Raw genomic sequence first — 24,098 nt, 5'->3', positions numbered from 1 at the left:
AACAAAGAAATGATTAATTACAATTAATTCACATCTTGTATTACACAATTATGGTACAATTTTCTTACTTCACACAGTCAAGATTCATTTTCAATCTTACAATAGTACATTAAAAAATGTCTTTACAGCATCATCCCACAAAATTTGTATGTTGTTTCCATTTTTTGCAGTTCCCTTATTTCATCGCATACTATTTTTTTACATGGCCTGGACATGCAGTTCAGGTAGTGGAAATCACACATGTACTGGTAGAGTAAAGTCCTGAAAAGTGGCTAAGCATATAAAATTATATATAATATTAGAATGCATCTTAACTGGTTGTAAGAATGTGCATTGGCTTCAACTACCTCAAAACCACACAACCAACAGTATATGTCATTTATATACATAATTATAATTTTCTCTTACTTTTGTGTCATCCGTGATTACACCACAAGCAACTCTGTCTCCCATGGACCACATTTCGTATACTTGGCATCGGATACTTCCTCCACAAAATTCAATTTTCTTATTCAAATAAACACAGGTGTTTACCTGCGCATTGAAAAAAAAGAGAGTAGATATATAAAATATGTAGAAACAAGTATATAATACAATTCTTCAGACGCATCACAATACGTACCAAACTGTTCTTCAACCGCCACATTTCACTTCGACCCATATACTGATCCTTAAATGTGAGTTCAACAGAATCCAGAGCAACATCTTCAGGGTTCACAATATTCATGCAAACATCAGCATATGTTCGAAGCTGGAAAGCTGATGCAATACTCTGCTCCACACTAATTGCAGCATCTGGAAGTCAAAACACAGTTATATTAAGTCACCTAACTATTAAAAGATTACATTCCAAGAGTCCATTCATAAGCTGCTTGTTTAAAATTCAATTTAGCATATACACAAAATTATAAATGGCAAGGTTCCCAAACCAATCTACAATTGCCTATTCAAGTCATAATTTAGTTGGTTTGAAATAAAAATAACCAAAATACCAGTTATAATACCTGTAATGAACTAAAACAGGTAAATATTTAGAGGGAACAATATAAAGAGCCTATTTTCAATTATTTACTTGAAATATGGTACTGCCTTTCTTATAGGAAGTGGTGTTTCTTGAAGACAGGATTTATTATGGGAGGTTGACACTTTTCTGGGCAGTTTCAAGGGCTGCAGATGATATACTGTGCAACTACAAGTTGTGACATCTGGTTCACGCCATGTGACAAAGTTATTACAGCATTAAGGTAGATAATAATGCATATGTATTAGCACTTTGTGAGTCAGAAATATGTAGGTCAAGGAATCTCTGTAATCTGTTATCCTATAACATCAACAACAACAGCAACAATAATAATACAGTTAGTAAGTGGTATCTTCTTTTTATTTTCTTATAAGATAACAAAACTGTGGTGCTAAAATTTATTAACCAAATAATGAATGACAGACCTTGCAGGAACATCAACAATGAATTTCTGCTGAAATTTTGTATGACTATGTACCATCCTGAACACTTAGCAACACCCAGGCTGAAAAAGTGAGCCACTGATAAGATGGTAGCCAGAAAACCAATGTCTGATAAGATCTACTACAGGCAGTGATGTTATGTCATACAGTATGAATACAAAAGAGCCCTGAAGAAGACATCAGTTGAAAAGAAATTAGAATTGTTAATGATTGTGTTAAGACAGATGAAATTGGAGACTTTCATCCATCAACCCATCTAAAATGTAAATGATGCCAGACGAATAATAAGAAAGATATACACAAACTAATTCACTATGCATAAAGAACTTCACTTTTTAAATAAAATAATAATTTTACCTTTTCCTTTTAAGTCTTCTTTCAGTACAGTTACTTGCAATAAAAGTCTGCTAAACTCATCTTCTGGATGATATATTTCAACTATATTTCCTTTCTTAATACCAGGAAAATCCTTAGGATTTATAATTAAATCTTCACCTGAAATACAAAAACACCAACTATTTTTAATAAAATGACAAATAAATGAACCAAAATATGTACTTTCTCATCCTGTAAGAATGCAGTCAACACAGTGCATATGGCAAGGCTGTAATACATTTTACTTCACTACAAGTCCTTACAAAAGGATGTGTTTAAGTAAAATTTTGGAGTTCAATCCATGGTACAATATGCGAGTCAAAACCAAGGCAACACAAAATATTCACAATCACTACTCATTTATGCCAACACTGTATGAAAGTTATCACAACATAATTTTATCCTATATGTGTTCTTCTGGCAACCTATCATGTCAGTAATAATATTACACTAGTTAAGATAGATCACTTTCGATTATTTTCAGTTTGCTTTCTTTAAACATGGTTACTTTATTTTTTATAAGAATGTTACACTTCCACATTCTTCTCATTCTAGAGATGGCATAACAGGTGTACCTACATTATAATACATCAGGGATATATGTGGCTGTACTACCATACATTGGACAACATAAGCATGCGACAGAGAGGAATGGTGGCGATGCTGGGGCCCGCGCGTGAGCTGAAGAACGGGTAGCTTAAGTGTTAAGTGTAAGTGTTATCAAGGCATATCAAATAATTTTCTCATATTTTACATAGGAATTACACAAACATTTTCAGGTTCCAAGACCTGGGCATTTCTTTCATATGACCATATCCAAAAAACTTTCAGAAAATTCAACAGCAATAGTACTGTCATATAGCCATAATCTGTACATTCAATCAAAAAGTAATGTGAACTGCACAGACTTCCATCTCTATGTTACAATAATAACTCAAATAAAAAATTAAACTTCTGCAAATGTCCTACTTTCATCCCTGACGATGGAGACAACATGTAGAGTAGAGTAGAGTAGAGTTTATTTACATTCCATAGATCCTTCTTAGGACTCAACCAAAGGATGTAGAACATGTCATTTCATACAATACGTATACATACACTTCAGAACTTTCAACACAAGTACAAAAACGTATTTCACATATCAATGTACATAAATTTCAGATTCTGCAATACAAGTATGAAAAATAATTTTACAAATTAATATACATAAACCTCAGAATTTTAAATATAAATACAAAACTTGCTTTACATATACGTAGATTATGGATATAAAGCTTAAACATTTTCAGCAGAGATGAAGTCATCTACAGAATAGAAGGAGTGAGTAAAGAGGTAATCTTTCAATGCAGGCTTGAATACCTTTATATCATAATTTAGACTTTTAATTGTTGGAGGAAGATTATTAAACAACTTGATACCTGTATAGTACACTCCTTTCTGATATTTAGTAAAGTTAGCATTTGGCACATATAGATCATGTTTACGTCTTGTATTTAAATTATGTACATCTGTATTTCTTTTAAATTTATCCATGTTTTCCACCACAAATGATAGCAAGCAGAGTATAAATTCACTTGCAAGTGGAAGTATATTAAATTTACGAAATAATTTTCTACAAGATACCCTGCTTTTGACACCAGCCATTATTCTAATTATTTTCTTTTGCATGTAAAAAACTTTATTACTGTCTGTTGAATTTCCCCAAAAGATTAATCCATATGACAATACAGAGTGAAAGTATGCAAAGTAAACTAGCTTTAAAGTATCTATTGTCATGAGTGGTACGACTGTTCTCATGGCAAAGCATGCAAAGCTTAATTTGGGAATAATATACCCAATGTGTTTCTTCCAATTTAAGGTACTGTCGACTTGTAAGCCAAGGAATTTGTTTGTTTCAACTTCCACAATTAATTTTTCTTCAAAACCTATATTTAATCTAGGATATGTCTTGTGCTTAGTAACAAATTTTATGAAGTTTGTTTTTCAAAATTTAGTGCCAGTTTGTTAGCTCTAAACCATTTGTTTATGTTGGCAAAGACATCATTCATGATATTTTCAAGATAGATCAATTCTTGGTGTGCAATAATGATACTTGTATCATCAGCAAAAAGAATGGGTTTGGATATAGAGTTCACAGTTGCCGGCAAGTCATTTATATATATGAGGAAAAGTAAGGGCCCAAGAACTGAACCTTGTGGCACTCCGTGATTTACGATACCCCATTCTGAATAGGTATTATGATTGGTATGAGGGCTTTCAATTTCTACTTTCTGCCTTCTATTATTTAGATAGGATTTAAACCATTGTCCTGCTATACCTCGAATCCCATAAAATTTCAGTTTCATTAGTAATATTTCATGGTTTACACAATCAAATGCCTTGGCTAGGTCACAAGATATTCCACCCACATGCATTTTATTGTTAAGGGCACATACAATTTCATTTGTGAAACTAAATAGAGCCTTTTCTGTTGAGAGATTTTTCCTAAATCCAAATTGCTCTTTGACAAGGATGTTGTTTGAGTTTAAGAAATTATTTACTCTCTTGCACATAACTTTCTCAAAAATTTTAGAAAATGTTGTCAGCAGTGAAATAGGTCTGTAGTTTGAGATGCAGGATTTTTCACCCTTTTTATATAGTGGTTTTACTTTTGAATATTTAAGTCTTTCAGGAAACATTCCTACAGCCATTGAATGATTACAGAGATAACTTAATGGAATACTTATATAATCCACACAAGATTTAAGTACTTTAGATGAAATTCCATCATAGCCACATGAATTTTTTGACTTGAGAGAAGTTATTATACTTTTAATTTCAGTTGGTATCTACCCATCAGTCCACATGGCATCACAGCACAGAATGTAGAGAGCTTTGTGGAACTTCTTTTAATGCATAAATACCTACAAATTTGAATCCCTATCTGTCAAGTGAACTACAATCCCATTTTTAAAAAATGGTAAGTGGTAATCTGTAGAGCACTTAAGCAAGACATATTTTAACACTTTCTTCTGAGCATCAGTCAATATAATTAATACAGTTACACATGTAAACGATTACTTCATATGAAATATGGTTTTCACAAAATAAACAGCGACCTAAAAACGTCACGAATTAGAATTATACAGATATATGGATACCAACCACTAAAGTCTTTCTGGTGAACTATCAGTTTAAACAGCTTCATTTTATCAACACTATCAGAAGTTATTATACATTTGAAATGTGCTACAAAGTAAAAGTCCAGCTGGGGAACGCACATTACTCTTACATCATTTCATCTCCTTCCACTGCCTTCTCGTAGTGCTCACGCGTTCCGTGCCTATGATCGGAAAAATACAACCTGTTGAGTAACAGTGCTAAAATTCTTGTCTGGAAGTAAGGATGCTATTTTGGCTCAACGCGGATTACCCGCTGTAAATCACGGTAATGTTGCAAACAATCTTTGATAAACACATACTAGTAACTGAAGTGAAAGCACTATGATGCTGTTCATAAAACACTGGGAACAGATTACTATAATAATATTTGTAATCCGTGCCTGTGATCCACCCTACTAAAATGCGGTCATCGGTCACCACAGCGACGTAGGCACAATTCGTAGTGAATGGTCACGTTTGCGCCACCTTATTATACCGTTTTCCGTATAAACCGCAAACACTGCCGTCACCCCACAACAAAAATTTGCTGAAATAAAAAGAAGGCATAAGTTTTCAAATAGCTATATCCATTCTTGCTTTATACTTCATTTCTTTAGCGAAACCGGTCATATGTAACCACATTTGCAATGCTGTGGAGCGCCTGATAAAATCGCTCGTCTGACCATATCCGCACGCAAGAAACAACTCTAGAACGGATAAACCTATTCTTAAGACATTTAAAAATTGTAGAGCCATTTTAATTTTCATTTACTATTTTACAGTTTTGACCATCGCTTTGCACGAATGCATAAAAACTCTTGATCGTATTTAATTATGCAGAGAAATATATTCGGTGCTAACAGCAACCGTCTCTACCCTTGTGCTGTAGAAAAGTTCTGCTGCAGCGAAAATAATTAGAATTATCTTGATTGTTTCTTTGAATCATTGTTCTAGATCATTCGGATGTGGGCGCATTTATTAAAGCTGCAAAGAAAAACACATTTCTTGAAACTCTACTGTCATCTGAAGAAAGAATCGGTCCTTGAAATTTTCCAACAGGTAAGTAGATACTACCTCAGAAAACACCAAGTAATACTACCATAAATGCTACTGTGCGGGGGTCAAAGGTCATTGGACCCCAGACAGCAGTGATGAAACTGGCGCCATTTGCAAAGGCCGAATTTTGTTTAAATAATGCTAACTTAAAAAGTTTCGTGTATTGCATACAATGTGGGGAAAAAGAGAATAACAATCTTCTACAGATTTAAATTTTTGCAAGTCAGTTTGTACAGTCAAAGGCAAAGAATATTTTTTCAGACACAAGTGATCAGTTAAAGTATTATTTTTATTTAATATACATTTGTATCATAAATTAAATTTTTCTTTCCATGCATGGACAGGCACTGTTATGTCTTTGTTTTGGAAAACTAAAAATCAGGAAAATACATTGTACAAACTTTTTTATGTCCAGTACATGTGCTGAAAAAAGAGAAACTCCTTGGTTCTAAACAGTTAGTTTATGGATTATGGTCAAGATCTTCATTCCTGCAAATGAGTGAATTTTAACCTTTACAGTATGGGGCTGCCAGCCAACCTGACTCAGGTTAATGGTGTAACTGCATGTTATTGCAAAACACAACCAAGTAGACTGCACATCAGTTCTGGTGCACAGCTGATAAATATTAATAAAAACTGTTGGAGGTATTCTGCATTTCAACATTCCATTCTTGTTTCTGTATTGTTCCATTTCTGCTGATAGGAAACTTGCATAGGCAATAAAATATTAAAGACCTCTCAGGAATATAAAATATGTGCCCTTCCTCATTAAAATCTTGAAATTGATTTTTTATGACCACAATATACTTCCGCTACACAAGTTTCATGAAAAATTCAGACTTCTTATATGAAAGTTTTTTCAAAAGTAAAAGTACAAACAGGCTTAGCATGTACCAAAACAGCAGTGAATTGAAACTGGACAAATATACAGGTGGAAGTATGAATTTTTCTGCATCAAAGGGTAGCTGTTCATCAAAGGAGACCAAAGAAGACAGAGATTGTGTGATCATGCTCCACAAAAGTGTGACATCATCACACAGCCCAGCACACCATTGGTGTGGGTGGGAGGTGTTGTAATATTCTACATACAGGCCTGACTTGGCATGCCAAGACTATAATTTCTATGTGTCTCTGAAATTGAATTTATTGGGCAGTAAATAGTAAATGATGATTTTATTTTGGTTGGGACAGGTGCTTGACCAGGAATTATTTGTGAAAAGTCAAAATGCGTTGGTTTCCTGTTAGGGAAAGTACCTCAGCAAAGGTGATTATGTAGAAAAATGTTATGATGTCTGCATGTAGTTGTATCTGTGTTGTAATAGGTGACATATCATAGTGTCCTTGTATACTTACTGAACAGCCCTTGTACCTTCCATTATCCTTCATAGTACTACAAATCATGGTAACTCAGTGACACAACACACTATGGATTCATACTGCTAGGGTGAAATACCGGCAAAGGTGGTGGGGTTCACATTTAAAATTCCTTAGGGGTAAAGATAGCTAGAGCATGATGCTGACCATTCACCTCAATAGTACTAAAGTTAAGAGTGTGTGGAGCTTGAAGTCTACACAATTTCACAGTATAGTCCTAAGCATGTGGGGTTCTTCATTTATATAACAGCACAATTTTATCTGAAAAGATTAGTTTTGAGTTAAAAGATTACTGATCACTTGGAAAGATATGGGTCATAGTGAATGTGACTGAAGGTATCAGCCTGGCATTTGCAAGTAGGAAATACAATAAAACAAAGGCAATTAGGAGAGCCTGATTGCTGGCCAAGGTTTGAATTGGGATATTCTAAGTATGAAATAAGACTGCTAAGCTCTATACTATGAAATTCAGTTCTGCTCCCTGCTGTCCTTTCATTAGTATTTTATATTCTCAAGTTTACTTTGTTATGTGAATTACATAGTGTACTGGATTAATCTTGTGATTAATAAACCTGCTGTTGGTTTTGATGGGCCTCCAAGAAACGTAATTCCTAAGTTATGTGTATCAGGTTATTTAACACATGATATTTAATGAGTTGTCAGAAGTAAGTTTATTAAGTGATAAGATAATAAGAGAGTTGATATGCAGTTTGGGAAGCATTGTGAAGCTTGAATATAGAAATATACCATTCTTTTAGATCAGAAGTTGTCATTTCAGGTGACAAATATGAAACATGTTTTTTCTTTACTTTGAGATAAGAATTTTTACTTACATCAGATAATTCATTTCAGAAGTGAGAAGTATCATAAAGACAAATATGGCTGCTACTGTGATAAAAAATCCACCAGTTGCAAGTAAATCTTTGTTTGTTCCTCCCCTTGAGGAACTTGTTGAAGGTAAGTTTTTATAAACCTTTGTGTAAGGATATAAAAACATTCTTGACACTTCCTGGGGATGAGTATGTAACCAACACACTTATCTCATTATTGTTACTGTTTTTGCTGCAAAGGGGGGGGGGGGCTGTTTATATGGAACTGTTGCCACTAATGGGCCCATTATCCAGCTCCCAATTGAGTGAATATGAGCAGAAGTGCAAAGATATTGATGGGAAAACTGAAGAAAGCAGACAAAAATTTTCCCAGAGCCACTTTTTCTGCCAAACATCATGGACTGCCATGGACATGAACAGGGGCCTAAATGTTGAAAAACAACACAGGTTCTTTAGATATGTCTCTTAAGGATCATTGCCTTCAGTTTCCAATGTCTAACAGGACCTAACCCAGGCCATTTGTGGTTATGTCGACTGTAGACCGAATTCCTCAACTGTACTTGCATCCTGCATTTTGACATGTACATTTTCTTCATTGCAGTGCTGGGTAGTGGTTTAGTATCCAACTTTGAAACAGTCAGAGTTGAAATTGTAGATTGTCCTGATCTTACAAAGGAGCCTTTCACTCTAGCATGTAAAGGTGAGAATTGCAGGCTTTTGCACTAAGTTATGTGACACAAGTTTAATTTATAAAAATCGTATAAGTATGCACTTTAGATGTGGCCTGATGTGTATTAGTCATTACTTAAACTCTTAATTGCTATTTAAATGTCAATGAAAGGAATCTTTTCTGTAAGCTTTCATGGAGTTTCACATTATGTGGTCCAGGAACCATACTATACTATGCAACACTCCACAAGAGCACAATCTGAATATTGTTATTTCGTTGTAATTAGGTTTGGGAGGAAAACCAAGGTTGGTTGAAATTGGTGGGCCACCCTACTTGCTTCCTTTAGTTCGGAGGGAAAAACTCTATAATATGTCTGACATAGGTAAGCTTACAGATGTTGAACCAACCTTCCTGATAGGAGCAGGTGCTGGACCATGGCCATATGCTGGGGTAAACTGTGAGGTAATTATGAAAATGTAATATTGTCCATAATCATACATCTTTATTAAGGATAGTGTCCATTGTTCTGGTTTAGATACAACACAAAATAATATAAACTTTCCAAAGCAAGACAATATCTCATTTTCTGTTACCTTTCTCTTCATTAGATGATGGTCAATCTTGAAGTGAAAGGAGGAAAAGTTAATAATCACACAAGAATATCAAAAATTAATATCAAAGATGGCAGCTGTATATTGGAACGTCTTCCTGATACTGAAACGCGTTGTGCCTTGCTTGCTAATATCTTCTGTAGTGAAGGAAAGCCTGGAAAAGTAAGTACTATTTCACTTAGTTTTCTCTAAAATACTTTGCAGTTTGATAATAATTATTTATAATAAAATAACAATTGTAATTATTGGGAAATGCGATTCTACTCATAGGTTGTTTCTCTTGTAGCTGGAGCATTTATTTATATGTTAGCTTTATATTCCATCCATCTTCACAGTTTCCAGCTACTGACATATAAGTGTAAGTAAAGTTTCAGACTATATGTCCCACGCTCATTCCAGATATGACACTTTTCTTTTAAGTGTCAACTTGAAACCAAGCCATCTGTGAGAGAGTTCCTTAGACAACATTTAATATTTTTCATAATTTTTGTGGACTGGTTATTTTTTAGTTATACTACGGGTTTTACTATTACTATTGCCACCATCACCACCGCTACCACGAGTGATATTAAAACCAGCCCAGTACAATCCTTGTTACACCCAATGTAACATTTTATATTTTATTTTTTTGCAAGGTTCTTCAAGTGAGCTGTAAGAAACGAATCGGAAATGACGACTTCATTGCCAGTATAAGGAAATCTCTTCAAGCCCATTACAAAGAGAAGGCTGTTGGTATGTTTTTCTCTATATCAGTGCCACAACTTTATTAATCAATTGCCATATCTAATGCAGTAGAACATAGTACAATTAAATGTCCCCTGTCATTGCATAGCATACTAAAATGTAGCATAAACAGAGTATTTACTTCAACTAATTGTCTCACAAAATATAGTGAATTTAAATAGTACCAAAAAGGCTTAAGAAAGTGAAAGCAATGCAGTCACTGTCTTCACCTTAAATACTTTTTTAAATATGGGAAGTATCAAGGGTTGGAAGCAACCTGTATGTTAATCCTGCTCTTGTAGTCACATGATCAACATTTGGGAGTAATGGAACCTGCTTATTTGGTTCTCCCAATTAATGTAAGATAACATTTTAATACCGCTGAGTAAAGCAAATGATGACAATTACATCACAGCTGTGATGGATACTGTGCATTATCAAAAATTATTTACTATGCATAACTTTTCAGGAGTTGGCACTACTGACATAAAGTTATTGGTTGTCACTTCATTAATATTTACTTATATTGTCTTGAGCTCTCTGTTCCCAGTTTCAATGGATTTATTAGCTATCTTTATATTAAGATTTTATCCTGCATTTTTGTGATGTGATAGGAACACACACTTTCTTTTGTGTGTTTGCAACTTGACCAACCATCTCACCAGCATCTAACAGACTTTTTTCTTTGTGGTACTTAAATATTTGTGGTCAGCAAATTAACTTCCGGTGAGATTAACTCCCTATGTGAATGTAATTGGGGATCATCCATTCCCTTCTAATTTACTCGAACCTTCCTAATGTGAACTTTAAAGCATAGTTGAAAAGCAACTGTGCAAAACCATATCCTTGAATTGGCAGACAATTCTGAATAGGAATTATATAAGATAAAATTATATCCAATAACTTGGTTTCTTATATAAAGAATGTTGGGTCTAATAGGTCTAATAATAACAACCAGTCACCATCTTTAAAATAAATAAAATAAAAGTTTATGTCATTATGACAACCAATCACCAGATGGCAATGGTGACAACTAAAATATTGTGTACAGTAAATATAATTCAGAAAATGGACAGTGTTTAATAGCTTTTTTTTTATTTATGCTATATTTAGCTGTCAGTAACTCAGACTGCATAGTGTTAAATGGTATCAAATTAAGAATTGGAAAGGCTGTGGAAGGAAGCAGTCAGCCTGATTTACTTTTCCCCCACTAACCTGGGGGGACTGAAGAAAATAATGAAAACTGCAGTCAAATAGCAAGTCTCTAGGTCAATATTTGAAACTGGGAGCTTCTCCATATGATATGGGAGTGATAACCACTCAACAATGATGTTTGGTGCTGTGCAACATAATTGTGTGGTTACAAACTTTGGAGAATCAACAATGCAAATTTATTCTATAACATGTTATCATTCTCAGGTCTTGGTGGAACTTTTCTTCTTAAAGAGGGGAAAGCCAAGCAACACATAATGCCAGAGTTTTCAGTTACACCCATTAATACTGATGAAGAAGTTGAAAAATGGCTTCATTTTTACAACATGTCTGCACCTCTCATTGCTGTTGGAACACTAGCATCAGCTGACCCTGTAAGTTGATAAACAAAACATCATTTTTAAGACTTTGGTTTTGTTAAAATCACCATTTTCAGTCCTTAACATACTGTGAATTTGTCACATAGAAAACCATTACTTCTGTCTCATATGCTAGTGATGGGTTCAAAGGTTTAGCAGTGTCTGTATTGTTGAGACCTATGTGCATGCTGATTTGGCTCACGTACCACTTCAAGACTGAACAGATTGAGACAGGGTGTTTATGTCTCCATGACCTCATAGTAACTGTCTAAAATGGCACTACTGCTGATTCAAATACAGAGTTTCTCCTTGGCCTTTTTCAAAAACTTGCAACCTACTCAGGCACTCATTTTAATATTTTTCTACTGTCTCAGTCTTCCTAGTGCCTGCTTTTAAAAAAGTTACCCCATCAAAATTCATGTAGCCCTCTAAATTACATGTCAGACCCACTGTAACCTCCTTGATTTAAATAACCTAATAATACTAGGTGTGTTATATGAATGGTAAAGTTTCTTTTCTAGTTGTATTGTATCTGTCTTCTCTTCCCCACTATACTTCATCTCTCTTTGACCCTGACATTTTCAGACACTTGCAATTTATGTTCTTCAGTCAGGTCATAAGGTCACATACCATTACATAACAAAACAACTGATAAAAATTATTGTTTTCTATGCATGTATTTCTTACTCATAACTGGCCTGGAAAGAGAAAAGTATTTTACCAATTTTTAACCAAATGGCTGATAAGAATTTCCTGAATTTAATTTCATCATAAACTTCATGTTTGTTCTTGCAGGGTTTAGATCTGAGGCTTCAACACTTTCACAGTTTTAGTCACCATGGTGAAGGTGGACATTACCATATTGATACAGAGCCTGATAATGTTGAATATTTGGGATATTTTGCACTTGGTGAATATGTATACCGTATAGACCAGCCTACAGACACACATCATGTGGGAAGAGATTGAACATGTTCCTTTTGTTTTCAAGAAAGAACATATCTAACAGATCCCACTGGAAGAAAGGGTGTTATATACTTATAAAACAATGCCTACAATTTTAATATGAATATTTTACCAAGTAAACTGGGTAGATTTATTCATGGGCTACAGAATATATAGTTTGTATGAAGAGAAACAAACAATAACCTGCACTTTTCTGTGATGAAATGTATTTACAGAATTTTGAGGGTCTTTAATGGCTAGTTCAGTTGCTATCACATATCTGAGGAGCAGAAACAAAGGGTCATATAAAATACATATTTTTTTGCACTTGTATCTTTGGCATTTCATTGTTATGGTGTGAATGTATAAAATGATATAGTTTTCAAAAATAATTTTAAACCAAGATAATTTTTGGGTTATGTGTTTTTAATTTTTATACACTTTATTGCATTTGTTAACGTAAATAAAATTTGGACTGGTATCAAACAAGCCTTTTCTTTAAAAATAAATGAAAAATTTAGAGGGCCAAAGGTAACACTTTGCCTAGGGTCCTCAATTCCTTAAAGAATCCCTAGTATTGAAGTGTTCATTAATGACTTACCTAAACCAAGATACAAGGGCTGTGATATCAACTATCATTTAAGTATTGGTTATTTAAACAGCAGAGGGGGTTAATAATTAAACTTCTCTGTACACAAAAAATGTAGTGATTTAACATTTTAACAGTAAAAAAACAATTTGTATCAATTATATATATATATAGTGGTATATCAAAATGTTTGATATATATGCTTACTGCCTTTCAGAAGTTTTAGCTACCATAGAATCAGAGTACTATGATTAAAGGGATCAACTGCAGTGCCTATGTGAACCAATGTGAGAAAGTTGGCATTGTAAAATTCATAATGAACTTCAGCTTGCAGAATATCTCAACTATTTTGCACAACAAATCAAATCTATGATCTTCATCAAACAGCAAGAGTGCATAAAACTGACTGAGGCCAATCTCACTTATACCTGCTATACATGAGGGTTATTGAATTTAAACCATTTCTGTTGGTAATGAAAAATGTAGCCAATAGCAGGTGATCATGTGGCTGTGTGCATGACACACCAGTTGTGCAACAGAACCAGCATATGACAGTAAACAAAAATAGTGTAACTTAGTTAAATCTTGGCATCCCAGATGGAGAATCCACTCAAACAAGACAAACAAACTGTCATTCAGTTTTGTTAATTCTGGAATTCAAGGACCCTGACATCACCATCAATACACTGCTATTATGCAACCCACTGAGACTTTTGTACTGCCATCAACAGAAACCATCATGGCATTGTCATGTTGCACAAAAATGTTCGCCACCACATGTCCCACACTGTTCAGGAGAGGTTATACCCCTGATTCATGCTGCACCATATCCCATACAGCCCAGCCCTGCCATAATACGACTTACATGTGATTGGCAACTTCAAGAAACTGCTGCAAAGCCCATAGACTTAGGTTGTTAAGACATCAGGGCCAGGGTGGTGTAATGGTTTCACATTTTAGGGAGTTCTTTGTGGTGGGAATTCACTGGCTGGTGTGTCAACAGGAAGCCTACCTCAGCTTCCATATGTAATATTTTAATGGCCTTACCCACAAAAATCCCTGAATTGGTTGCATTTGAACAAGCCTCATATTCTGACATTTTTCATATTGTTGTGATAAAGATTATTTCCGTTAAAATTATGTCTTCATTCTCAGTAAGTGACAACTAACTTTACAATCTGTATTTGTATTTATACACTTTCTTTCATATACATATGACTAAATGATTTGTTCATTATTAAGAGCCATAATAATACATGTGACATTTTCTGCAGATATCTAACATGACTGAACACATCTAGCAGATTACTAAAATCAATTGATACATATACTTACTTATCCTTATGCAAATACACATATGTTTATCAAAATCGCTGGTATTATGTTTATAATTAAGGCAACAGATGCTTATTTGTACATATCACATTTTCAAAACTTAAAAGTCATTATAAGTACAGAAGTCAATAAACTTCACATTGCATAAGAAAATTACAGTCCCTGAAGCATGGAACACAACATATATTAAACTAAACAATGGTCTTTTGAATAAATTAAATATACTGTATTTTCCCAAATGTAAGAAAATATATGGAATTTTTTAATTTACCTTAAAAATTGTGGATTGCTTTAAACATGCATGCTACTGTTACAATTTTTAATTTATCAATAGTATTAGACCATCAGTATATGTAAATCAGAAAGAGTTGCAACATGATCACTTTTAACCATGACTTGTCAAGTTCATAACAATATAACAGAGAAAAAAGGTTTGTTTAGTCTTAAAAATATTATAAGTACCAGAATAGCTTACAAAGAAAGTGAACCTAACACACAAGGACTGTACATATGTGTTAAAACAAATTCAGGAAGACTAAAATGGTTTGAAACTTAGTAGTGCAGTGAGACAAGGAAGTGTCCTCAGTTTTGTTTAATGCCATATGATGATGGACAAAATCATTAATAAAGTTTGATGAGAAGACCAAACATTGAAACATTAATATTTGAAAACAATTATTTAATTTTGGAGAAAGACAAAGAGGAAAATGAACAACTAAATCAACAGAACCTTGTTACAAAGAAATATGAGCTGAGAATGAATATGGACAAGAAAGTGACTATGAGGATTTCAAGGAACCTAGACAAGGCGAACAAATTTATTTTTGAAACGAAGTAAATTCAGAAAATAAAATGTGTAGAAATGTCAAAATTGTTATGGACAGAACAAGAATATGGAGGTCAATAGAATTACAATTTAAAGGATATAGAACCATGGGATGACCCAGAAGGTGGTTCAGCTAGGCACTAGAAGATGTCAAGAAAAGAGGGAAGAGCTGGCAAGAAATCAGAGAGGAAAGACTGTAGGAAGATAAAAGAGATTGGGGACTTTTCATCCACTGACTTGTATAAAAAAGAAATGATGCTAGAAGAATAAGAAGACCGATCAAGATCAAAATGAAACATATATTTCGGGATGCCCAGTTACAATAAATGAACTTATTTATGGTCCTATACACTTTTGTTTAAATCAATGAAGATTATTAAAAGAGGGTAGATACATGACATTGTACAAATGCATGTTTATTATTCCGTAAGAATAAACCAATAACTCTGCAGATGGAGGAAAATATATTACAGAAGAAAGTAAGCAAGGTATAACTTGTTAACTAAAATATTTTTTCCCAATAATTTTAACCTTTTTTCACATTCAAGCTTTATTTCTAAGAGGCATATTTTTAAATTTGACATCTATATTTGGGTAAATACAGTATCTTAAGATAACATTTTATAAACACATGAAACTAATGCCATAAGCAAAATATTTTAAAATAGTACTATATCCTGATTAATACACCATGCCAGTTGAAAATAATGCACGTTTGGAAGGCTTCTCACTTACCTAAAATATGCATAACTTCATGAATTTTCTAAGCAACAAAGTACAGGAACCGCACTTAATGCTAGTAACAATTTGCATACCATTATAATTATTAAAGAGTGGCCATTATCACAGTAATCATAGGCCTATGTAATGAGAAAACTTTCAATATAACATAAGTACTCTACAAAAAAATAATTAGAATAGTTCATAGGCATAAATTACATACACACAACTATTAAAATTTAAACACGGCTAATTCGGTTCACAGACCAAAGTGAGCTAAAAGAGAGGTGTCATACTCACTTGCACAGAAGATTCCCAGGGACACTACAAGACAGAAACATTTGGCAACTACCAAAACAACTTATGCCTTAAATGTCCGAACGACACGCACCACAAACTGACGACAAATGGGGCATTCACTAAGTTGTTTTCCACATGTTACACATGTTGCCATATGGCCACACTCCAGCATTACACATTCCACAGGTGCATCCATGCAAATTTTGCAAAGTTCATCTACACTCATTGTATCCAATCCTGTTTCAAGAAAAAAGACACACATAAAAGTACCAAACCCATACTTATTAACCCTTTTATGGTCAAATCGGTTATTTATACAACTCAAGGTTGTGTGACTGACTGCATAACAGCACAACCATCTGTCTGTCAAATTGAGAAATCCTTCGCTTCTGTGGCATATACCAGAAAGATAATTATAGCAACATTTTAAACTACTAGTTTCTTCTTGTTAATAGATAACAGAAAAATTTTTCTTAAAAAAACAGTGATGATTGGTTGAACTGAATTTTCTTGTGGGAAATTTAAATTTCATTCAATATAACCTTATTCTGTGGAAAACACCAAGATAAGACAGAAATATTTGCCATGTAAATGTGAAAATCTAACAAATATTGAAAAGAAAGGATAAAATAGGATGTACTAATTTGAATTCAAAGCAGCAGTTAAGGAAAAGAATTGTTTCAGAAGCCTAGTATTGCTTAACACACACTGTTTAACCTACTAATAAATCAACTGCCATTTGAAATGTTATATGGAGGTGTATCATAATCACAGACCATTAACTGATATATTACAAAAGATATGAGGTTATGTTTTAAGCGTATGACATTACTGGAATCTGCGCATTGCTGGATAATAAAATTGCATGAGTTAGACTTTTGAGGTTAAGTGAACGAATTTATATATAAAGCTTGTCACAATCTAACACATTTATGCAAAGGAAGTCCACCACTGTATACAATGTGAAGTGATTTAACAGAGGGTCTCATGGCTTGTTGGCTTGGGGACCTACTGAAGATTCACTGTGTGCCAAGTGCTCCAAAGTAACCATCCTTACACTTAATGACACATAATTAGAGAACTATTTAATCATGCATCCTTTCCTCTAGACAAGTCATAGCTTTAGAAATAGCCAAAGAAGAAACTAGTTTAATTTTTACCATTCTGTTTAAATAGCTAGCATGACCCACACATAGTATCAGGAAAAAATTCTTATCAGATGCAATCTACAGACAGAAACACATGAAACAAATCACTGTGAATTTAAACACTAAACCCTACATTTATATTAGCATTAACAGCAAAAGCATCGCACATGTAATACCTTTCCGTGTTTGACTGTCTTCCTGCCAGAGACGAGCAACCCGCTCCATAAGTTCTTGTCTCTCACAACAGCCTCGATAATCAACTCTATTCAGTGACAGAAGCTCCTTCAATTGTTTCACTGTCAGCTTCTCGAAGTCCTCCAAACCACTAATACTGGCTAAAGTTATTCCAGTGCGTGACTGATGTAGAACATGCAACAGATTCAAAACACATTATGTATCAATCTAAGTTGAAAACAGTTAAAATTGTTCCTACACAACACTAAACAAGAATTGAATACAAGTGTGCACAGAAATTTCAAATGTGGAATTTACATATCTATACTTACACACCAGACATAATTTATTGGAGACAAAATGTGTCCTGATTCCTTTTAAAACAGTATCACATATGACAGAAGTTATTACTTTATTGCAGTTTCTCATAAATTCTCTGAGGCCATGTGTAACATTTCATAACAATTTACTATTTCTACGGGGAGGAGTTGTTAGCCCAACCCTCAATCTGGAGGGCCACTCTTTGTTGGCTGACCACGACTGCTTATTCAATATATTCACAGCTACTCTCCATATCTGGAAGCTGTCTCCTCCATCTGCAACCTGGGGATGTGCCATGCTGTAGTGACAAGGGACCCACAATACATGGATGAGATGGGGAGGGCATGTAGCCTGTATGGGAGAGAAGAGGAATGCATACAGAGTTTTGGTGGGCAAACCAGAAGGAAAGAGACCTCTAGGAAGACCTAGAAATGCATGTAAATATGAAATGTCTCCTTAACAGAAAAAACAGCATTTAAGTTACCTTTTTTAAAGAAGAAATGGAGAATGAGGGTTTTTGAGAACAGAATATTTGGATCTAAAAGGGCTAAATGAAAGGAAGCTAGAAAAAATGTGTAAAATGAGCAGCTCCATAATTTTCACTCTCTGCCAAATATAATTAGAATTATCAACTCAGAGACAATATTAAAACAGATCTTAGGGGAAAAGGGTTGGAATCATCTGGTTCAGGACAGTAACTAGTGGCAGGCTCTTGTGAACATGGTAATGAACCATTATGTTCCATAAATGTGGAAAATTTCTTGATAAGCTGAGTGCACTATCAGCTTCTCAAGGATGACTGTTACATGCAGATAGTTCTTGAGATGTCTGTAACAACCTGCACACACCTGAGTAGGAACAGTTGGTTCCTCTGTGGCAATGCCTGCAGTCTCATCTCCTGCTTCACCTGCAGTAATGTTGTAATCACCATCTTCACTCTCTACAGCCACATCTGCAAGTTCATCTGTCTCCATGACTTCAACCTGTATTACAAAATCAGACACATCACCTTCCATAGCTGAACTAGCAACAGCATCTGTGCTTGTCTGTCTGTCCAAAAGCAAATCTGATACAGACACATGACTTGCCTCATTAAATGTTCTTTCAGGTGAGTCATCTTCAATGACAGTGATAACTGGTTCAGGTCCAGCATCCAGATTGTTTAAATCACCAGTCCAATCTGTCAATTCCACAATATCAACATCAACCACTGAATGCTCTTCTGACCATCCACTGCTTGACTGTGTAGTGGATGAACTGCTACTAGTGGAAATATGACACATATCTTCAGGTGAGACAGACATATTTGTACCAATTGGGGCTTTGTGTCCAAACTGTGAACCAGAACTTGAACTAGAACCTGTGGTGCTCTCCCCAGAACCAGCCTTTGTGCTTCTATCACTTGTGATGGAAAAACCCTTTAAAAGAAGAAGTATTTTATCAGACATCTCTGTAACCAAGAAGGCACTGTAGAGACGTCAGATTTGATGTGGTACTAAATAATAAACACGTGTACAAAAAAATGTTCTAACTTTTGCCCATTATTGTGTCAAAAATTATTAATATGGCCAATGGCACGAGCATGTGAGGTGGATTGATTTACTCTTTGGTTAATTTAACAATGGTGTTTCAACTAAAGCCACTGTTTAGCAATGAATGTGATGATAAAATTATTTCTATGAAATGGTCAGGATCCATTTCAAAATGCTATGCTGGCATTCACTTGGATAGAAAGAAAAGCCATCAAAACATCTATCAGGATAGTTGGTTAAACCAGGTACCACTTACATATACGTCTAATGAATTACCACTACCAAGCTATTCTGTAAGTGCAGTTACATTTGCAAATTTTCAGATAATGGAAGTGCAATATTTACTAGCAGAAATTTTGCATAATGATAGATCACTAAATTTGATACATTACTGCAAGTTGCCCTGTGTATAGAGATAAAAGTATTAAACGACAGTAGAAATATGTGAGATTTAAGGTTTTCATGGCAGTGAGAATAATGATACTGTTTGTGTTTCAGTGCTGTGTATACTTGTCTAAAGATACCAAGGTTTCAGAGAAACATACTGTCTCCATCCTCATGACTAAGCATCCAACTTCAGCCCTAAATAAAACTTCTTGTATTATTATATAAACTATTCACCAAATAATCACTATCTGGAGGGGTCTCTGAAGTAGATGGAACACACTGGGATGATAAGTATGCAGTGGAAGTGCTCTGTTCTTGGGAAAGCTGCTCAGTTTGGTCCTCCACCATGGATGACTGACTTCCACTTTGCGTATCAGTCTGACTGCCATGACCAATAGGAAAGTCACTTCTTTGCGTGTTGTTTGATGAATTTCCAGCATGTAGCATCAGCAAATTCACTAGATCATCCTTTTCTGCAGAGTTAAAAAGAGACTGCTCTCACAGATACAACATAAATCTTGAATCCTAGACTAAATTATTGTTCAAGTGGTGAAACAGGTAAATAAGTGATCAGCCCATCACTACAGTGTGTGTGCGCATGTGTATGCCACAGAAACAATTCATAGAAGGTTGAAATCCTGATAACACTTCCCTAAGTTTGGAAGCACTGGTAGATGTGGAAAAAATTTGAAACTGTATCAATATCTCTAATTACATAGAATCTGCTTGTGTTTGATCAGTATCTGTAACATTAGCCAGAAGTGCATGCTTAACATGTGCTCTACACACCTGATGCAATCCCTAATTTGTGTTCCTCCCTCCCTTATGTGTACAGTTTTCTTTAACACATGAACAAAACTAACAATAATATACAGGGTAATTCCAGATCGTTGATTTAGCTACTTACTGCAGAGACTATCATGCCACTATGCTCAGTTAGTTCTGACAATAATTTTTACTTGAACAGTTAGTTCCAGACTTGTATGTGTTACTTCTCAAAGACATCAATATTTAAAACATTTGCAATCCTGTGTCTTATGACTAGCAAGACAAGTTCTCACCAACACATCCTCTTGTAGATACTTTCTGGGATATAAGGTAAAGTTGCAAATCCTTGACTCTAAGCTGCTGAAGTTGTGCACGGCTCAGTGGCCGTGATGTGAGTACCTCACATTTGCTACATTTCAACTTCTTGTCTGTGAAGTGGGCCAACACAGATGTGGTGTTGTAGTTGCTATCATTTTGTCTGAATGGCAAACAGTGACTGCAGTAATAGCGTCGACACACTGAACACTGCCGCTTTAATAAAGAGGGAACATATTAAATGTTGAATACATACAGCACTTACAATAAATCCTCGTAAAAAGACTTGAAGCATCGACTTCCTAACATCCAACCATCAGAATGGTAGTTGGGCTAATATGCAATAATTTCAAGTTAATTTTACAAGAGTAAATCAATAACTTCAGGCACTGCTTTCATTCATAAGCTTCCTTACCATCCAATTGACCTTCTAGAGCAGGTTTGGGCAACTGTTTTTATGAAGAGGCCAGATGAGGCCACTGTGAACTGACTGTGGATCAAACAGCCTCACAAGTATAATTTTGTAGTTCAAAAATTGTTAAAAAGCTATTAATTATTCACAGCAACTGAACATACACTGAAGACATAAAATATTAAATACCTTCCATGTACCACATAAGAGTGTAAAAACAGATGAAGAGTTTCATTATCAATGTCATGTCTGAGCATAGCTGTATGCAGGATACAATTCTACCAACAAAATACCTATCTTTAAAACTGAATTAAATTTAACTTGTGAAATTTATTAACAAAATGACTTACTTTTCTTTTGAACACAGTAAATTTAACAGAGCAGCCTTCACAGATCATGGCAGCTCTTCTCTGTTGCTCTGTTCCCACAGAGTTTCCTCTACAGAAACCTGCACCCACAAAATCCTGGGCACAAAAAGACAAAACAATTAACCTTAGTAACTATGATGGCTGTATTCTGGGTTGTAGCACCACATAGTTTGGTAGAAGTTTACAAACAATGGTAAACTTCTATCAGACTGCACAGTGCCACAACCCAGAAAACAGTCATCTTCACACTTACTGCCATGAGAACCTCAAATCCAGCCTTAGTAACAAATTACGGACATCAAATACTATTTTTACAGAATATGTAAGTTCATCATAATATTAAAAAAAAAATCCCACCACTGAACCTTATCCTGAGTCAGCTGAAATGAGGCTATGCTCCACATCATATTTCCCTAAGCTTCAGCTAATATTATGCTAAGGCTGGCCTGCACAACTTGTAAGTACAAGTGGGCCAAAATGTAAACTATACAAGTACTTTGAGCTGCAGTCTCATGTTTCCTATATGATCGAATATATAGAGTGTGAATCACAATATAACGAAGATTAAACCAGTACTAAACAAGTATCTCTTATCTCACTCCTACACCATAACAGAATTTACCTCAACCAAAAATCTCAGCTATTATAAATACATGTAAGCAATAGTGGGTATGCTTTCTTGTGTAATTATTTTTGTGGTAATACTGTAGTTGACTGTAAATTACTGTTACAACTATGTAATTTATATCTGTATTTGAAACAAATACTATATTTGTGTTGTAGCATGTTCTATAACCTTGGCTTGGGCCTATGAAGGATCTATGGAATGTAAATAAATTCAGTTTTATTCTATTCAATGAATGAATTTAGTGTCAAAATAAGGTAAAGAGAAGATTTTTGGTTGCACATAGTGTATAAAACTTCTGAACTGTATAATTTTCATTGGAAAACTTACAGCTTAAAAAGGAACTGAGATGGCAACCATAAATTTGGTACAATATTTTTTAAGTAAGCATTCCATACTATAAGACATAATCTAAACAAGAAATGGGGATACATTAAATAGTAAATCTGAAATAAATGTACTGCATTTAACAACAAGGCATTTCTGTATAATATCATAATATCAACTTTCAATCTGAATGTCAACAGATGGACTGGCCACATAATTTAAACACATGGTATCCCCTAATCTTAAATTAAATATAATTTAATTCAATTCATGTTCCCCAATTTACTGCAATGTTTACTATTCATTCTTGTACCCTAGAGCATATTTATGGTATATCTTAATATTTTCTTTACAGAATTTACTTAAACTGAAAATAATTACATACTGTAAATAATTATGTAAAAAGTATGCTGTTTTAGTATTTTATTGTACAAAGTGTTCATATTCATACTGTGACATGTTCTACATCCTTGGCTTGTACTTTGAAGGTTCTATTAATGTATATAAATTCTAATTCTATAAGAAAATTCATAGTCACTGATGTAGTAACAGATCACAATGGCCAAGTTATTAAATTATTAGGATATACTAACTGCAAAGAATTATAGAAACCTGAGAATGAAAGAGAAAACCTTATCCCAATCAAATTCTATTAACAATACAGAAGAAAATTTATAACTATGCATTTATATTTGTACTAGAAACAAGTATTGTATTTGTGCTATGACCTGTTCTACATCCTTGGCTTAGGCCTTGAAGGATCTATGGAATATAAATAAATTATATTCTATACAGTTACAAAAATGAAAAGGATGAAACAAATAAATTGTATTATAGTTAATAATGAATGACATTATTATGTCATGTATTATCGTCATCAATTGCTACAACTGTAATTCTGAACACAATTTTCAATAGTCACATTACGCAGTAATTACAATAAATTAAAAAATTGCATTTATATAGGGGATCTTTTTGATAAGTAATAGTACTATGAATTCTAATCCAGTGCAATACTTACAAACATGGTTTTTATTTAAAACACACTTGGCCCAACAAGTTTTGGAATGAAAAATTTAACTGCAAATTACATCATAAAATACTATCTTAACCCCAACTTTGTAGGCTTACATATATATATACAATAACAGCTCAACGGGATAGGTTGAACAGGTGATCTAGTGCATAGAAA

At 34.3% G+C, this 24,098-nt stretch overlaps 3 protein-coding genes across 9 annotated transcripts in view; 1 reads left to right on the top strand and 2 right to left on the bottom strand.

Annotated features, from left to right (window-relative positions):
* Positions 1 to 5,198, bottom strand: part of Iml1 (GATOR complex protein Iml1) — a 50,489-nt gene extending 45,291 nt beyond the window's left edge. For 4 of the 5 annotated variants that reach the window (XM_087349257.1, XM_087349259.1, XM_087349260.1 and 1 more), the window contains exons 1-4: positions 4,984 to 5,114; positions 1,822 to 1,959; positions 623 to 795; positions 409 to 534 (exon numbers count right to left, since the gene is read on the bottom strand). In XM_087349257.1, coding sequence (XP_087205383.1) covers positions 409 to 534; positions 623 to 795; positions 1,822 to 1,959; positions 4,984 to 5,101 — 555 coding nt within the window. In that variant the 5' untranslated portion in view covers positions 5,102 to 5,114. Of the gene's footprint in view, positions 1 to 408; positions 535 to 622; positions 796 to 1,821; positions 1,960 to 4,983 lie in introns of all 5 variants that reach the window. The other variant, XM_087349261.1, reaches the window with a different exon arrangement.
* LOC110833289 (beta-keto L-gulonate decarboxylase) lies at positions 5,148 to 13,248 on the top strand. 3 transcript variants are annotated; one of them, XM_022071153.2, is made up of 10 exons: positions 5,148 to 5,265; positions 5,934 to 6,038; positions 7,227 to 7,299; positions 8,262 to 8,366; positions 8,841 to 8,939; positions 9,196 to 9,371; positions 9,518 to 9,682; positions 10,156 to 10,252; positions 11,663 to 11,829; positions 12,610 to 13,248. In XM_022071153.2, exons 4-10 carry the CDS (start codon positions 8,288 to 8,290, stop codon positions 12,781 to 12,783), a joined length of 957 nt encoding a protein of 318 aa, XP_021926845.1. In that variant the 5' UTR covers positions 5,148 to 5,265; positions 5,934 to 6,038; positions 7,227 to 7,299; positions 8,262 to 8,287; the 3' UTR covers positions 12,784 to 13,248. The 3 variants fall into 3 exon arrangements, with proteins under 3 accessions (XP_021926845.1, XP_021926844.1, XP_087205404.1); XM_022071152.2 differs by lacking the exon at positions 7,227 to 7,299; XM_087349278.1 differs by lacking the exons at positions 5,148 to 5,265; positions 5,934 to 6,038; positions 7,227 to 7,299 and adding an exon at positions 7,801 to 7,819.
* Positions 13,249 to 14,514: 1,266 nt separating this feature from the next.
* On the bottom strand, positions 14,515 to 24,075 carry LOC110833287 (E3 ubiquitin-protein ligase RNF34). The gene is made up of 8 exons (XM_022071151.2): positions 23,928 to 24,075; positions 21,937 to 22,050; positions 21,153 to 21,390; positions 20,326 to 20,564; positions 19,261 to 19,590; positions 19,021 to 19,155; positions 17,854 to 18,034; positions 14,515 to 16,766 (listed from the first exon to the last, which is right to left on the bottom strand). The coding sequence occupies exons 1-8, from the start codon at positions 23,931 to 23,933 to the stop codon at positions 16,591 to 16,593; spliced, it is 1,419 nt and encodes a 472-aa protein (XP_021926843.1). The 5' UTR covers positions 23,934 to 24,075; the 3' UTR covers positions 14,515 to 16,590.
* Positions 24,076 to 24,098: the final 23 nt, after the last annotated feature.

This window comes from Zootermopsis nevadensis, unplaced genomic scaffold (assembly GCF_977971745.1).
Source record: "Zootermopsis nevadensis isolate Lab colony 2312 unplaced genomic scaffold, Znev_1.0 Znev_ptg000015l, whole genome shotgun sequence".
Classification (NCBI taxonomy): Eukaryota; Metazoa; Arthropoda; class Insecta; order Blattodea; family Termopsidae; genus Zootermopsis; species Zootermopsis nevadensis.
The sequence above is the reverse complement of the archived record's forward strand: the minus strand, read 5'-3'. Positions and strand labels throughout refer to the sequence as shown.